This window comes from Brachycentrus maculatus, unplaced genomic scaffold, assembly GCF_059751285.1.
Source record: "Brachycentrus maculatus isolate JH-2025_06_01 unplaced genomic scaffold, ASM5975128v1 h1tg000657l, whole genome shotgun sequence".
In the NCBI taxonomy this organism is placed as follows: domain Eukaryota; kingdom Metazoa; phylum Arthropoda; class Insecta; order Trichoptera; family Brachycentridae; genus Brachycentrus; species Brachycentrus maculatus.
Window position 1 is genome coordinate 317,563 of NW_028281392.1, and position 15,962 is coordinate 333,524.

At 31.4% G+C, this 15,962-nt stretch overlaps 2 protein-coding genes across 2 annotated transcripts in view; one reads left to right on the top strand and one right to left on the bottom strand.

The window, feature by feature from the left end:
• Positions 1-114: 114 nt before the first annotated feature.
• Positions 115-7,749, bottom strand: LOC148300771 (uncharacterized). The gene is made up of 4 exons (XM_088274332.1): positions 7,585-7,749; positions 5,541-5,656; positions 916-1,172; positions 115-284 (listed from the first exon to the last, which is right to left on the bottom strand). Exons 1-4 carry the CDS (start codon positions 7,738-7,740, stop codon positions 187-189), a joined length of 627 nt encoding a protein of 208 aa, XP_088130458.1. The 5' UTR covers positions 7,741-7,749; the 3' UTR covers positions 115-186.
• Positions 7,750-12,029: 4,280 nt separating this feature from the next.
• Positions 12,030-15,962, top strand: part of LOC148300772 (polyamine-transporting ATPase 13A3-like) — a 32,725-nt gene continuing 28,792 nt past the window's right edge. The window contains exon 1 of the mRNA XM_088274319.1: positions 12,030-12,344. Coding sequence (XP_088130445.1) covers positions 12,317-12,344 — 28 coding nt within the window. The 5' untranslated portion in view covers positions 12,030-12,316. The remainder of the gene's footprint in view (positions 12,345-15,962) is intronic.

The following is a 15,962-nucleotide window of genomic DNA, read 5'->3' on the forward strand; positions in this document are numbered from 1 at the left end:
CTTACTGTGTTTTAAATTTGGACAGCCGAGTAGTAGAAGCTGGTAGAAACTTACAAAATATATTTATTTAATTGAACTTTAATCAATATTATACTTTCAATCAAACAGAGGAATTAGTTTTAAACATAAAAATTAAAAGATAAGATATGTATTATATACAATGAATAATGAGTCCATGTGAAGTGATCAAGGTAGAATCGTTATATCGGAGCATGTCTGGAACGTTTCTTGGGGTCCGCAGCCGAGGGCATTCGTTCCATCTCCACAAGGGCCCCAGTTGTTACCTTAAAAATTAAAATAACACAATCTTTATTACCTAAAATTATTACATATCGCTCACTCCTTTCAAGAACGTCATAAATCAAAAATCGTCAATATTCAGTTGTGCATGTTTTCAGAATGCCCAGAAAATGTACTATATCCCAGCAAAAGAGGCATATTTTTAACTTAATATTTACCCGCTACAGGGCAGAAAGTATCGTTTTTGCATTTTGAAGAAAAGGTGTTGTTTAAGTATTTTTTAAAATAAACTAAATATTTTTCAAATGGAGAAAATACCTTCAGGATTTACTTAAAAAGATCTGTTGCACAGTAAAAAGTTCAGTAGTGGCATGATATTTATTTTTAATACATTGTATTATGTTTTTAAATGTAAAACGTTCCGTTCTCCTGAAAAATCAAGTTTTTTGATTTATGACGTTCTTGAAAGGAGTGAGCGATATCTATTATGAATTTATTCCTTCAATTTTTTTAATTCAAGAAGTGTTCTGTCGATAAAACAGTGACCGACAAAGAAAAATCGAAATGGCGACGTATCTATATATTATCCAGTACCACTGCCAACTAAAACGTACAGGAAACCACTGCCAACTTAAAATTATAATTAAAACAAGTACAAACTATTTCAAAAAGTACCTGTCCTATAAGTCCACTGAAGAACGCAATGCTCGCAGGCCAAGTCGTCGGGTAGAGCGAGAAGCACATCGTGGTATCCTCTATATTCGTCTATAACATGCTTTTCATCTCCATTGACAGTAACAAGGCGAATCTCTTCGAAGCACTCTTCGCTTTCTCGTTCATATTTGTCCAAATTACATATTCCGAACGTGAAGTAGCCCTTGTGGTTGGTGGTGATCAGAGCTTGGACGAACATCTCACTTCCTCGTTTGTAGCTGTGGAAAGATAGAATGATCATGATATATAAGCCAATACAGATATATAAGCCAATACAGATATATAAATAGCCAATACAGATATATATATATACAATACAGATATATAAGCCAATACAGAAATAGCCAATAGCCAATACAGATATATAAGCCAATACAGAAATTATTAAAGCCATTAAAAATTTGGACACACATAGTGTGTCAAAATTTTTGTTTACAGCCCTGGGTTTTTTGTTCTTCTTCTTCTTCTAACGCTTATCCGCACCCAATGGTGCATAGGGCACTGAATCGTAGCGACGCAGTGTTATCTTGATCGTTAATTGCATGAAGGCAAGGTGATCAGCCCTGAGCTTCTTGTACCAGTCCAGGGTGATATTAAATACATATTAGAGAGTGAAAATCGGCCATGTTTATTTTGACCCCCTTAGGAATCGAACCCGGGACCTCCAGCACGGTAGCTAAACGCGCAGACCACTGCGCTACGGATGTGTAAATGGTGGGTTTGTTCACATAGGAGATATTTATATATTAATACTACATATCAACCTATAAAAAGCTGCGTATCTCGGCTGTCCAAACTTAAAACACAGTAAGGGACATTTTTTTTTAGTAGTTTTTTTTGCATTTTTGGACTATGTAGAATCTACTTAGTCCAAAAATGCAAAAAAAAACGTACTACAAAAAAATGTCCCTTACTGTGTTTTGAGTTTGGACAGCCGATCTGTTGCGAATGTCTTCTATTTTATTGTATATCGCTCACTCCTTTCAAGAACGTCATAAATCAAAAATCGTCTTTTTCAGTTGTGCATGTTTTCAGAATGCCCAGAAAATGTACGTTATCCCAAAAAAGCGGCATATTTTTAACTTAATATTTACCCGATACAGGACAGAAAACATTATTTTTGTATTTCGATGAAAAGGCGCTGTTTTATTATTTTTTTATATTTTTTTTATATATTATTTAATATACTAAATATTTTTCAAATGGAGAAACAACCTTCAGGTTTTACCTAAAAAGATCTGTTGCACAGTAAAAAGTTCAATTGTTGCTTGATATTAATTTTTAATACATTGTGTTATATTTTTAAACTTTAAAAACGTTCTCCTGAAAAATCAAGTTTTTTATTTATGACGTTCTTGAAAGGAGTGAGCGATATGTGTTCAGTGTTTTTTTTTAGTTTTTTTATTATTTTTATTTTTAGTTTATTGCTCTTCTCAACTTGTACATCTTATAACTGTTTATTTATATTTTTTTATTATTTTTACTTTAGCTCTAAATTATGTCTGCCTATTGCTCTTCTTAACTTTTGCTATATTTTATTCTTGCTGTTTACTTTTAACTCATTTCACATTTGTGAAATTTTGTAATTGGAATGTTACAATTACCTGTTTTTTTGTTTGTTTGTTTATTATTGTAAATGTATTTAAGTATGTTAATGTTCTGTTTAATTTCTAAACAAATCAAATTTAATTTAATTACGAAAAGTTCCTATAACAACCAATTATTTGCTGGAACTTATATGCTTTAGAGTTCCCAGTCGGATCACCAGGACAACTGATATCTTAGCGCTTCCCAAGAGTAGAACAAACTCAAAAAAGGTTTCATTAATTGATTCGGCAGTCACTTTTTGGTAAGATCTATCCGTTTTTTATTTAAAAAATTCTTAGTAAATACCACTATTTCTTAAAATCTATTGTGACACATCGCTCACTCCTTTCAAGAACGTCATAAATCAAAAATCGTCAATTTTCAGTTGTGCATGTTTTCGGAATGCCCAGAAAATGTACTATATCCCAGCAAAAGAGGCATATTTTTAACTTAATATTTACCCGCTACAGGGCAGAAAGTGTTGTTTTTGCATTTTGAAGAAAGGGTATTGTTTAATCATTTTTTTAAATATACTTGATATTTTTCAAATGGAGAAAAAACCTTCAGGTTTTACTTAAAAAGATGTGTTGCAAAGTAAAAAGTTCAATAAGTGGCTTGATATTTATTTTAAATACATTGTATTATATTCTTAAACTTTAAAAACGTTCTACTGAAAAATCAAGTTTTTTGATTTATGACGTCCTTGAAAGGAATGAGCGACATGTTTCGATGCTTTCCGCATTATTTCCAAACACCATATTTCAAATACGATGTTTGAAAATTATGCGGAATACATTGAAACAAGTATCAAAATAGATTTTTTTAAATAGTGGTATTTACTAAGTAAATTTTAAATTTAAAACATCTAAACAGAGTTCCTACATGTAACGTTCATATAACTGGTTAACGATGAATATGAGTATTTTGATATATTCTATGTACGCACTCGTCATCTCAGTCGATCTCAGCGCTGAGATCGCCTACATTGTAACTCGACTTCTATATCGTGGTGTGTCCCTAGGGACACACCACGTATGTATGAAACGCAAAGAAAAATTGTATGAAACCTAGTTTCATACAATTTTTCTTTGACTTGAACTTTGATCATCCCTTTTCCTCCCTCCCGTCCCTCTTTCAGGTATTTTCACACATGTGGAATTTGTTGTGATCAAAAGTTTGGCCACCCCTGATTTATAATATACCTACGTACTAAAACGTTTGATTGACAAAATTATCAAAACAGAGGATTATGAAAATCCTCAAATCGTTGCAAGAAGATCGTCCAATCAATGCAGACGAAAAACAGGGCGATACCTAAAATATACTGTCGAGGAGAGATGGAAATGCCAAATTTCAGTCGACAAAAATCGATATTTTTCGATGGATTAATTGGTCGGCAGAATAAAAGGATTCTAAGAAATTTAAATTTTAAACAAAGAGTTTCCTCTGGTTTTCCAATATCATACGTCATAAAAGCAAGATAACAAAAGGCACACATCGCTCACTCCTTTCAACAATGTCATAAATAAATAAAAAAGATTTTTCAGGAGATCGCTTTTAAAGTTTAAGAATATAATAAAATGTATTAAAAATAAATATCAAGCCACTTATTGAACTTTTTACTGCACAACAGATCTTTTTAGGTAAAACCTGAAGGTTTTTTCTCCATTTCCAAAATATTTAGGATATTAAAAAAAACAATACCTTTTCTTCAAAATGCAAAAATAACACTTTCTGCCCTGTAGCGGGAAATATTAAGTTAAAAATATGCCACTTTTGCTGGGATATAGAACTGGGCTCGGCATTCCGAAAACATGCACAACTGAAAATTGACGATTTTTGAGATATGACATTGTTGAAAGGAGTGAGCGATATGTCGGAATATGTTAATAAATGTACATATCGCTCACTCCTTTCAAGAACGTCATAAATAAAAAAAACTTGATTTTTCAGGAGAACGTTTTTAAAGTTTAAAAATATAACACAATTTATTAAAAATAAATATCAAGCCACTCATTGAACTTTTTATTGTGCAAAATATCTTTTTATGTGAAACCTGAAGGTTTTTTCTCCATTTGAAAATGAAAAATATTAAGTATATTTTTCAAAATAATTAAACAATACCTTTTCTTCAAAATACAAAAACAATATTTTCTGCCCTGTAGTGGGTAAATATTGAGTTAAAAATATGCCGCTTTTGCTGGGATATAGTAAATTTTCTTGGCATTACGAAAACACGCACAACTGAAAATTGACGATTTTTGAGATATGACATTGTTGAAAGGAGTGAGCGACATGTCGGAATATGTTGATAAATGTACATATGTATATCTGTACATAATATAATAACATGGATTAGATTGTTTATTTGTTCGTCGGTTAGACACAGGAAATAACAATCAATTTTAAGATTCTTATGGATGAGCAAAAGTAATTCATGGAAAATCAACAAAAAATATTCGAATAATCGTATCTTGAAATGACGTATTATTATCATTGTCATTTTTCATTTGTTTTTGATGTGATAAGGATATTATAGATTCTAGAAGCTAATATGTAATAGCACTTTAATTACGTATTATTAATATATTTAATAATAAATATAACCAATTTATATATGGCCGTTTTCGTGCGAACGCATGAACAAATTGTACCTCCCTAGGTGAAGCGGTATAGGTACGCATATTCAAATCTATCAAACAGGACACATTTTTATACAATTTGAATTTGGAACAAAAACCTGACAAATAAACCAAGTGAGATTCTTCTGTGTTGCCAAATGTCAAAATGGTGTAAGAAAACCGTTATAATGTGAAAATAGTTTCACGCATATTTCTGTTCCCGTTCCCATTTTTGCCCCGTTTTTTTTTTTCAGAAACTACCGCGGGAATATACACAATAACTTTTGCAAGTTTTATCGTAATGGGTTGATTAGTATAGGAGTCTATAGAGAATAAGCATACAAACATATACATGATGTTTTTAAATATATTTCTCACCTTTTGACGATAGTTCCCTGTCCAAAAGGTCCACCCAGTTCGTGTCTTCTCGGGGTCGGATCGGCATAATTATCTCCGCACATTCCGCACTTTCCACCGTTTTGTTGAAATTGCACCTAAAAATTATGGACAAACCTTTGTATTATTCAGCAGGAACATGTGCGTACATAAATTGTCAACTCTCTAATATGTTAATAATTTGACTAATAAATGATATTCATTTGAACTTTATAAAATTAAACAACTTTGTGTAAACCCTTTTTTATTATTAGTACACTTTAACCTACCGGTTTCGACAAGAACCTTGTCATCATCAGGGTTTATTAAATTCAAAAACATTAAAATACTCATAATTAATTACATTCCCTTACCAAAAACTTCCACATACTCCGTAAAAAATCCTAAATCGGTAGATGTAAAGTGTACTAATAATAAAAAAAGTGGTTAAAACAAAGTTGTTTAATTTTACAAAGTTTATAAAATGTGCCACAAAGTATCTGCGGAAAATATTGAAGAAAAGATATTCATTTGCTTAAAAGTACCTACATATATTTACATTTTTGACATCTTAACATAGATGAAGAAGAATTTGGAAGTTTGTGTTAAGTGATCACTTTACATATCGCTCACTCCTTTCAGGAACGTCATAAATCAAAAATCGTCAATTTTCAGTTGTGCATGTTTTCGGAATGCCCAGAAAATGTACTATATCCCAGCAAAAGCGGCATATTTTTAACTTAATATTTACCCGCTTCAGGGCAGAAAGTATTGTTTTTGCATTTTGAAGAAAAGGTATTGTATAGTATTTTTTTTAAATATACTAAATATTTTTCAAATGGAGAAAAAACCTTCAGGTTTTAACTAAAAAGTTCTGTTGCACAGTAAAAAGTTCAGTAAGTGGCTTGATATTTATTTTCAATACATTGTATTATATTTTTTAACTTTAAAAACGTTCTCCTGAAAAATCAAGTATTTTGATTTATGACATTCTTGAAACGAGTGAGCGATATGTGCAACATAACCGGCCCTTAACAGATCATAAGCCCTGTAAAAATACCCAGACTTCCATATTCTTCTTCATCTTTGTTATGTCAAAAATGTAAAAATAACTCCTAAGTAGAGAAATCCAGATTTGTGAACAAGTATTTGGACACACTCAAAACATATTGAAACCTCTGCTTCTTATTCTTCATCTTGTTGCATGTCTTTTGGCCTGTTTTTAAGAGGGATTAGCCTCTTTATTTTGAAACTGCATATAATATATATTTAGCTATCCAAAATACAGTAACTAGTTACTGAAATGTAGTTTTATATGTTGTCCACAAGTATCAGAAAGAAATACTCAAATCGATCAATATTTGAGGAAAATACTGTTGATTTTGTGCGCACTTAAAAATCTTTTTTTCCAAAAATTTTTTTTTTCCAATTTACAAAATACACATCGTAGTCGTAGATTATATAATTGCACAATAAGTGTACAACAAATTGTACAATAAATAAATACAATAAATAATAATAATTGTACAATAAATAATAATAATTATGCAATAAATAATTGTACAATAAATAAATTGTACAATAAATAATATAATAAATAATAATAAATGTACAATAAATAATTGTACAATAAATTATACAATTATGCAGTTTTCTTTTTCTTTTCTTTTCTTGTGTGTGTATTATGTTAAAATTTATGAAACCTATAAAAAAAGTATTCAAAAAGAAGTCTACTGATAAGACACATAACATAGTCATACAGGAGAAAGTGACCAACTAACAAAACGTAAAATGTTCAGGAGGGCCATTTAAGTCACTTTTGCTCAGCAAGAAAATAAACATCAATGCAGTTAGTCATTTTTAACAAGTCAATATATTATACTTCCAAGTTTAAAATCGCTTTGGTATTTTTCCAGGGCAATATTAAGCTAGTGAGATACCAAATAGTCAATGATCACGTTTTTGTAAAAAATGCACTTGGTCACTTTCTCCTGTATGACTACGATATAAGAAAAAATGTAAACACTAAAACGTTTAAACTGCTCACCGTCAGTCCTCCGCAGAAGAGCTCATTGTCCTCGAAGTTCTGAGGAGCAGTTGGATCTTCTCTCCACCTGGATGCCCGGTTGACGGGGTTCATGAGCATACCATGACCGCTCACCATGGAGATGGCGCAGGCCACTACCAAAAACATCAGCATCATGACAAAAAATAATATATTCGCCTCAAAAAATAATTACGAATTACGTTCGATTATTTTTCCTTACACAAACTTATTGATTGGATATTCCCATCCTTTTATATAACATGGATTCTCATGATAATGTTCTGGTATCAAAAAGATATCTTCGTGGAGGTAAACAGTTTAATTACGATTGAAATCAGTATTATTTAATTTAGCTATCACCCTCATTAGCATGTTTTGAAAATCAATTTTTATAAATGAAAAGATTAAAAGTGCTACTCTTATCATTGTACTAGTAATTATTATTTGTATGTTATGTACGCATTTTTTAAATATCAGAGATCAAATATCAAGATCTATTTTTATTATTTTTGTTAGAGGGACAACGAAGGATAAACCAAAGGTGAAGAAATAAACGAATGGGTTCGTATATAGCTCACTCCTTTCAAGAACGTCATAAATCAAAAAACTTAATTTTTCAGTAGAACGTTTTTAAAGTTTAAAAATATAACCCAATATATTAAAATCAAGCCACTTATTGAACTTTTTACTGTGCAACAGATCTTTTTAAGTTAAACCTGAAGGTTTTTTCTCCATTTGAAAAATATTAAGTATATTTAAAAAAAATAATTAAACAAAACCTTTTCTTCAAAATGCAAATAACAACACTTTCTGCCCTGTAGCGCGTAAATATTAAGTTAAAAATATGCCTCTTTTGCTGGGATATAGTACATTTTCTGGGCATTCTGAAAACATGTACAACTGAAAATTGACGATTTTCGATTTATGACGTTCTTGAAAGGAGTGAGCGATACTGATAATTGTAAAATACAATAGTATATATTTCCCTTCATGTGTGTCCTTATTGTCATTTTTTAAAATCTAACTGACCATCACACTGCTTTCCTACAGGGTAGGCAGAGAGAGTAGAATGCCACACCACCCTATCTTCGAAAACAATCTTCGCCTCTTCCGCCTGCATGCATGTCTTCATACATACTCAGTAAAATTTGACATGATCAAGTATTTGCCATACTTGACCATGCCAAATTTTCCGCGGTGTTTTTCCTCGAATTTTAAGTAATTAGACAAAATAATGGACACGTGAAAGTTTTTTTTACAGTTTTATCGACCTCAACGGCAGCGCTATCTGTTGAAATTAACAGCAACACACGCAAAACCAAGCAATGCGGAAAACCAGTCTTCTTGACAGCTGTTGTCGCTTAGCATTTCCAATGTTGTACCAAAAAAAATGTTTTATTTTTATTTTTTCACAAGCATTTTGAAAATATGCATATCTTTAATAAATGTGTGATATTAATTTTCTTTCTTTTCCATGTAACCGGACCGAGCCACAGCAATGTATTGCTGGCTATGGTATATTAATTAATATAAATATATATTTTTTTAAATGTTTAAACTGACAACTCCATACCTTTTTCCATATGGCTCAAAAACATGATGAAATGGAGGAATTGTTTTGCACACCAGAAGATGGACCTTTATAACAGCCTTATGAGAATTCTCAGTTTTTGCTAAAAAATAATAATTTATATTATTAAAACATATTATAATTACGAACACAAATTTTATTCTACAAAATCGGAGAAATCGCACCGCACACCAGAAAATGGGCTTTTATAACAGCATTGTGAAAATACTCAGTTTTTACTAAAAAAAATAATTTAAATTAATAAAAACAAATTATAGACACGAAAATAAACTTTATTATATCAATAATAAAAGTGTTATTGTTCTCTTCTTCGCGAAAACGTCAGGTGAAGCTCGTTGATTTCTGTCTCACTGAAAAGTGTTATACTGTTTGAAAGAGCTCTCTTCTTCCATGAAAACGTCATATGAACCTCATTGAATTCTATCTCGCTGATAAGTGTTATATTGTATGGAAGGGGTATCTTCTTCCATGAAAACGTCATATGAAGCTCATTGAATTCTGTCTCACTGAAAAGTGTTATATTGTATGAAAGGGATATCTTCTTCCATGAAAACGTCATATGAAGCTCATTGAATTCTATCTCGCTGATAAGTGTTATATTGTATGGAAGGGGTATCTTCTTCCATGAAAACGTCATATGAAGCTCATTGAATTCTGTCTCGCTGAAAAGTGTTATATTATATGAAACGGTTCTCTTCTTCCGTGAAAACGTTATATGAAGCTCGTTGAATTCTATCTCACTGAAACGTTTTATAATGTATGGAAAGAGTATCTTCTTCAATAAAAACGTCATACGAAGCTCATTGAATTCTGTCTCACTGAAAAGTTATATATTGTAAGGAAAGAATCTCTTCTTCCACGAAAACGTCAGATGAAGCTCATTGAATTCTGTCTCACTGAAAACACTCTCAACCAATTTGATTCTTATTTATTGTAGATTTAAATTATCCACTGACACTTCGTGATGGAATTGCATTTTTAATTTATTATTAGATTAAAACCAATCTTTTTAGCTTTTCCACTTTTTTATTTGACCAGCGACCGGGTTTCGTCGTTACCGACATCATCAGACTGGTCATCTTATTTATTGATTTGGCGTTTAATTTGTAAAACTCAATTTTAATTTATGTATTAAATCAAACACAGATTTTTTGTCGTGAAAATGCCATATCTACATAATTGTCACAATATTAATTTTGATGTGTTTTTCAACAATAAAATACAACTTAGTAGACTCAAATAAATCTGTGTTTCATTGAACAATTAAAACATAAATTTGATTGTTTATTGTGTATGGTTAACAGACACACACATATATATAATTTGCATACAGATGAATGGCAGACTGTCCGGTTTATCTATGGTTTCCGGTGGTGACGACGTCATATCACTGATAAGTAAAGGAAGATTAATTATTATTTGTGTTCCTAAGCGATGGCGTGAAGTCACAGTATAAATACCGACAAACATAATAACTAAATATTGGATTTCGCCCACACTGGGAATCATAGAAAAACCAGATGGTCTGCCATAACATACATTACACATATTCATAAAAAAACGTAATACTTTTACGTAATGCCAATTTTGATATTCAAAATTCTGGATTTGATGTTTTTTAGTCAGGAGTTTGTATCAAGTTTTTTTCGTATCTTTGGTATCCTTTGTATTAACAGGGCAAATTATGGCTTGAAGGGTAAAAGTGTATAAAGTTATCACTTACACCAACCAATGACAGGTCTAACTGAAACTCGGTGAGTGGTTTTGTAATGAATGGGATATATCAGAGTCACGATGAAAGAAAATCATGCAAGATTTTGACTCTGAATGAAACGAAAGTATGCAAGAATTGAAAAAAAAATGGCGGTTCACATGAGTTTCATATTGAAAACAAAATATGTATTTGTAGGTATTCTTAAATGTAACTTTTGTCACATTTTTTGTATATTTTATCAACAAGTTTATAATATCCTTATTCTTAAAGGTTGGCACGAGGCTGACTTCGTTTTCTTTAAATACTACTTTGTTTCAAATTAAAATGTTTGATGTACGCATGAATAAATTGTACCTCCCTAGGTTAAATGGTATAGGTACGCATATTCAAATCTATCAAACAGGACACATTTTTAAACTATTTGTAATGGCAACAAAAACCTGACAAATAAACCAAGTAAGATTCTTCTGGCTTGCACGCTTCGAAAATCTAAATAAAACGGTTACTAGTTGAAATTCCTCAAAAATGTCTATTGGGATAATCGGGTGACTTTAAACATTGACTTACTAACTGTTTTAAATTATGTTATGACGGAATTTTATATTCGTATCTAAATTACAGATCCATGCTAAAAATACGTGATATTGCTTTCTTTCAGGGGCAAAAATTGTCGTTATAAAATAGTGTCGGTAGATGTCATTCTTGCATACTCGGCGCATGCCCATACCCGCTTAACATTTATATCATGGTCTGCTCTCTCTCCAATGAGTTTCATTTTCAAATAAAATACTCTACTCGACGAAAAAGCAAACCCAAACCGAGAACGCGAAAATGTACGTGGGTGACAGCTGTATAGAGATCTTTAAAAAAATAAATGTTTGTTTTTAAAATTACCTAACATTCAAGACACTCTTAAATCTAGCAACAGCTCATGCAATACCGCTTATCGTATTTCTTACACAGGCTCCAACTTTACAAGTTTTTTTTAAACATTATTCCTGCGTGAATGGGCTTACTTTTTATTTATTTTTAAAGTCTATTTATTTCAAGCGCATTATAAAATCTATGCCAATTTTCATTTCACCCGGTTGGCAATGCTGGACAACCGGCTTTGAATAAAATTGCACTCCTTTTCCCACTATAGCGCTCCAGTAGGTACCTACAGAGCCCGGCGGGTCTTGCATTCAATTTTTTGCACTTCCGATTTTCCGATATTCGTGATTGGATTGTGTTCTCGCGTGTCCGCCGTGTCCCGTGTGGTGTCCGCTCGACGCGCGGTTGCTGTCAGTCAGTGTCAAATGTGACGTCTGTGATATTAATTAAAATACAAAATAAGGCAAAATGTCTTAGCAAATACTTTAAGTGGAGCAAAAACCACTTAAAGAATAGTATCTGAAAATACCCGATGACATAGAATTCTTTTGAAAATGTACAATGCTCCTTCGGAGAATAGTGGTAAGTTTTAAGAATCCCTATTCGAACATGTTTATTATGTTGATTTTAGCACATGTTACCGAATTTGTGTCCGTTTTTTTTATTTACCCTTGTTTTATCGGCGAGTTCTGAAGGAAAACTTTCCGCATTGAAGTATTGTGACTCATTTCGCAAGAAAATAGGTTATAACTATCGCACCTACAATTTTTATTTAAGTCAAAAGAGACTGTTCCTCAATTGACAAATATTCTAATTTCGGTCATTTTACAGAATGAATATTTTTGTACAATTATTCATATTTCAATGAATTATTTCATCACAACTTACAGAGGAATTACGTATTATAGGCAGTCTAAGTATCTTCACCCCCTAAATTGTGTTATCCTTCATAAACCTAGTACTCATATTTAATATTCCATATTTTTTTCTTCAAATATTGTACCTGGTGACATATCGCTCACTCCTTTCAAGAACGTCATTAATCAAAAAACTTGATTTTTCAGGAGAACGTTTTTAAAGTTAAAAAATATAATACAATGTATTAAAAATAAATATCAAGCCACTTATTGAACTTTTTACTATGCAACACATCTTTTTAGGTGAAACCTGAAGGTTCTTTCTCCATTTGAAAAATATTTAGTATATTTCAAAAAATAATTAAACAATACCTCTTCTTCAAAATGCAAAAACAACACTTTATGCCATGTAGCGGGTAAATATTAAGTTAAAAATGTGCCGATTTTGTTGGGATATAGTACATTTTCTGGGCATTCCGAAAACATGCACAACTGAAAATTGACGATTTTTGATTTATGACGTTCTTGAAAGGAGTGAGCGATATATATAAAATCAAAGTTATAATACAAAATTGACTCAAAATAACCATACTAAGTCACTTCCAGCACGTAGAATATTGCAAATGGATATAATAGTTGTGTAATAACTAGCAATAAGTATAAAAATTCTCTAGTGCACGATTATGACACCCGCTTCACCCGCAACGAAGGGTTGATGGTCCCGAGAGTAAACAATAAATATGGAAATAGAACACGTCAATACACAGTTCCGAATATTTTTAATTTGTTGCCTGCGGAGGTAAGACGGCAAACAAAAATATGGAGCAAAGGCAAAATATAAAAAAAGGAATCAATCAAGAGTTAATATTGTAAAAATTGTACAATAATGTAGTTTTATTTTTCTTTTCTTTTCTTGTGCGTGTATAATGTTAAAATTGATGAAACTTATAGTAAAAGAGTATGCAAAAAGAAGTCTACTGACAAGACACATAACATAGTCATACAGGAGAAAGTGACCAACTAACAAAACATAAAATATTCGGGAGGACCATTTAAGTCACTTTAACTTGGCAAGAAAATAAACATCAATGCAATTAGTCACTTTTAACAAGTCAATATATTATACTTCCAAGTTTAAAATCAGTTTGGGATTTATTCAGGGCAATATTAAGCTAGTAAGATATCAAATAGTCAATGATCACGTTTTTGTAAAAAATGCACTTGGTCACTTTCTCCTGTATGCCTACGATAAGGCGTATAAAAAATAAAAATGCTTATCGATATATGTATGTATGTAGAGACGTGCATTCTATATAAGCAGAAAAGTAGTGCCTACCTAGATTACTCCGTCTGCGTTCCATATAGAAACATGACCAGTGCCTACTATACCTTATCCTCATCCAACCCTTCTGCATACCCTGATTAAAAACCCTGTATGTATTTATTTATGTGTTGGTGTGGAAGCTGAATTATTACAGATTTAAAAAAAAAAAACTCGTTTCCATACATAGAATATTATCTATAACCTTTTGCCATTTTTCAAGTAGTATCTTTATCCCCTTTTTGATAAAACTTTTAGTTTTTACGGGCAAAACTGTTCTAAAAGTAAATTACCTACAGTTTTTCATCAGCATCCCTTTTAAAACAATCGCGGTATAAAAAAAAACCTGCTTCCAATGAATCTTCAATAAAATTGTCTTATTTTTATCATTTCTTAAATTTGTATCAATATTTTAATACAGAGATAAGAAGTATGTACTCCATTTAAAATGGGATCGCTCGCTTTTTTAGAAATCACTAAGTACCGTATTTGCTCTCAAAGCAGATAGCAATATTGTTATCAAGATATTTGAGGAACATGATCTGCATAATTGTGTCAAAACTAATTCAACTGAAAAACTATTAACCCTTTGCACTCCAAAGTTTTTTGGTATGTGCATACCGCCAACTCGAAGTGTTATTTAGGTAGATAATTAATTTATGTATTAATTTTAATGTCCGCCTCCGTAGTGTAATGGTCAGCACGCTCGGCTACCGTTCTGGAGGTCCCGGGTTCGATTCCCAAGGAGGGTAAAATAAATATAAGTGATTTTTTCACTGTAATATTTATTCAATATTACCATGGACTGGTACCTGAAGCGGAGGGCTGATCACCTTTCCTTCATGTGTAAAAACGATCAAGTTAACACTGCGTTTATATGACACAGTGCCCTATGCACCATTCGGGTGCGGATAAGGGTTTTATTAATATTATTATTATTAATTTTAAATCAAACACAGATTTTTCGAGTCTACTAAGTTGTATTTTATTAACAAAAACACATAAAAAATTATATTGTGACAATTGTTTCGCCTTGTTGATAATGCCCTAACAAGGCGAAACAATTGTCACAATATAATTTTTTATGTGTTTTTGTTAATAAAATACAACTTAGTAGACTCAAAAAATCTGCGTTTGATTTAAAATTAATACATAAATTAAAATGGAGTTCTACAAATTAAACGCCAAATCAATAAATAGATAATTAATTTGTCTTGAAATAAGAGAAAATTTATAAAAATTTGAAATATTTTTTTTTTTTTTTAGTTTGTTTATGTAAAATAGGTATGAATGGAGTAAAATGGACGACCAATCTATTATTTGTAGTTTTTCAACATGTTATATTTTATATAACAATCTCCAACATACTTTACTAATATAAGAGTTTCTGCTTAATAAAAAGCTTCTTTACATCTCACCAATAGATGTCTCTAGTGAAGTTCTAGTGATTCAAGAACAAGGTTTCTAAATTGGTTCATATATAAAGAACTTCCAAGAATTTGAGTAGTGTGGTTGTCAATAATGGGTAGAATTGGTGAATATCACACGTGTGTAAAGTGATCACTTAAACCAGCCGGTGACGGTCGTCAGCCCCGTAAATGCCCAGACTTCCATATTCTTCTTCATCTTTGATGAGATGTCAAAAAATAATATATTTGGTGTATGTTATCAACTGACTGTTATCTTTAAATATAAACAAACAAACAAAAACATCAGGTCATTAAAATGAAATTGTTACCGTCTGACATTTATACAAAGATAAAATTTTTAAAGAGATAAAAAACACAAATCTCTTTTATACAAAAAAAATATTTATGTATAAAAGTCAGACCGTAATAATTTCAAATAATTTGTTTAAATATCAATGTTTTCTTTCAATATCATGTAATAAATTGATGAAAACATCAGGTCAAAAGATTGTGGATTGTCAAAAGATTGTCATCGGGTGGAAAGATTGATAAAGACATAGAAAGGAGAGTGAATGCTGGGAACAGAGTGAATGGTGCACTAAAATCAGTTTTA

What these genes read in the sequence shown, in the direction of transcription:
- LOC148300771 (XM_088274332.1), bottom strand. Translation starts at nt 7,740, where the DNA reads ATGATGCTGATGTTTTTGGTAGTGGCCTGCGCCATCTCCATGGTGAGC. An exon ending in TCTTCTGCGGAGGACTGACG is followed by an intron (nt 5,657 to 7,584) that starts GTGAGCAGTTTA and finishes CATAATTTTTAG; the next exon opens with GTGCAATTTCAACAAAACGG. An exon ending in TCAGTGGACTTATAGGACAG is followed by an intron (nt 285 to 915) that starts GTACTTTTTGAA and finishes TTAATTTTTAAG; the next exon opens with GTAACAACTGGGGCCCTTGT.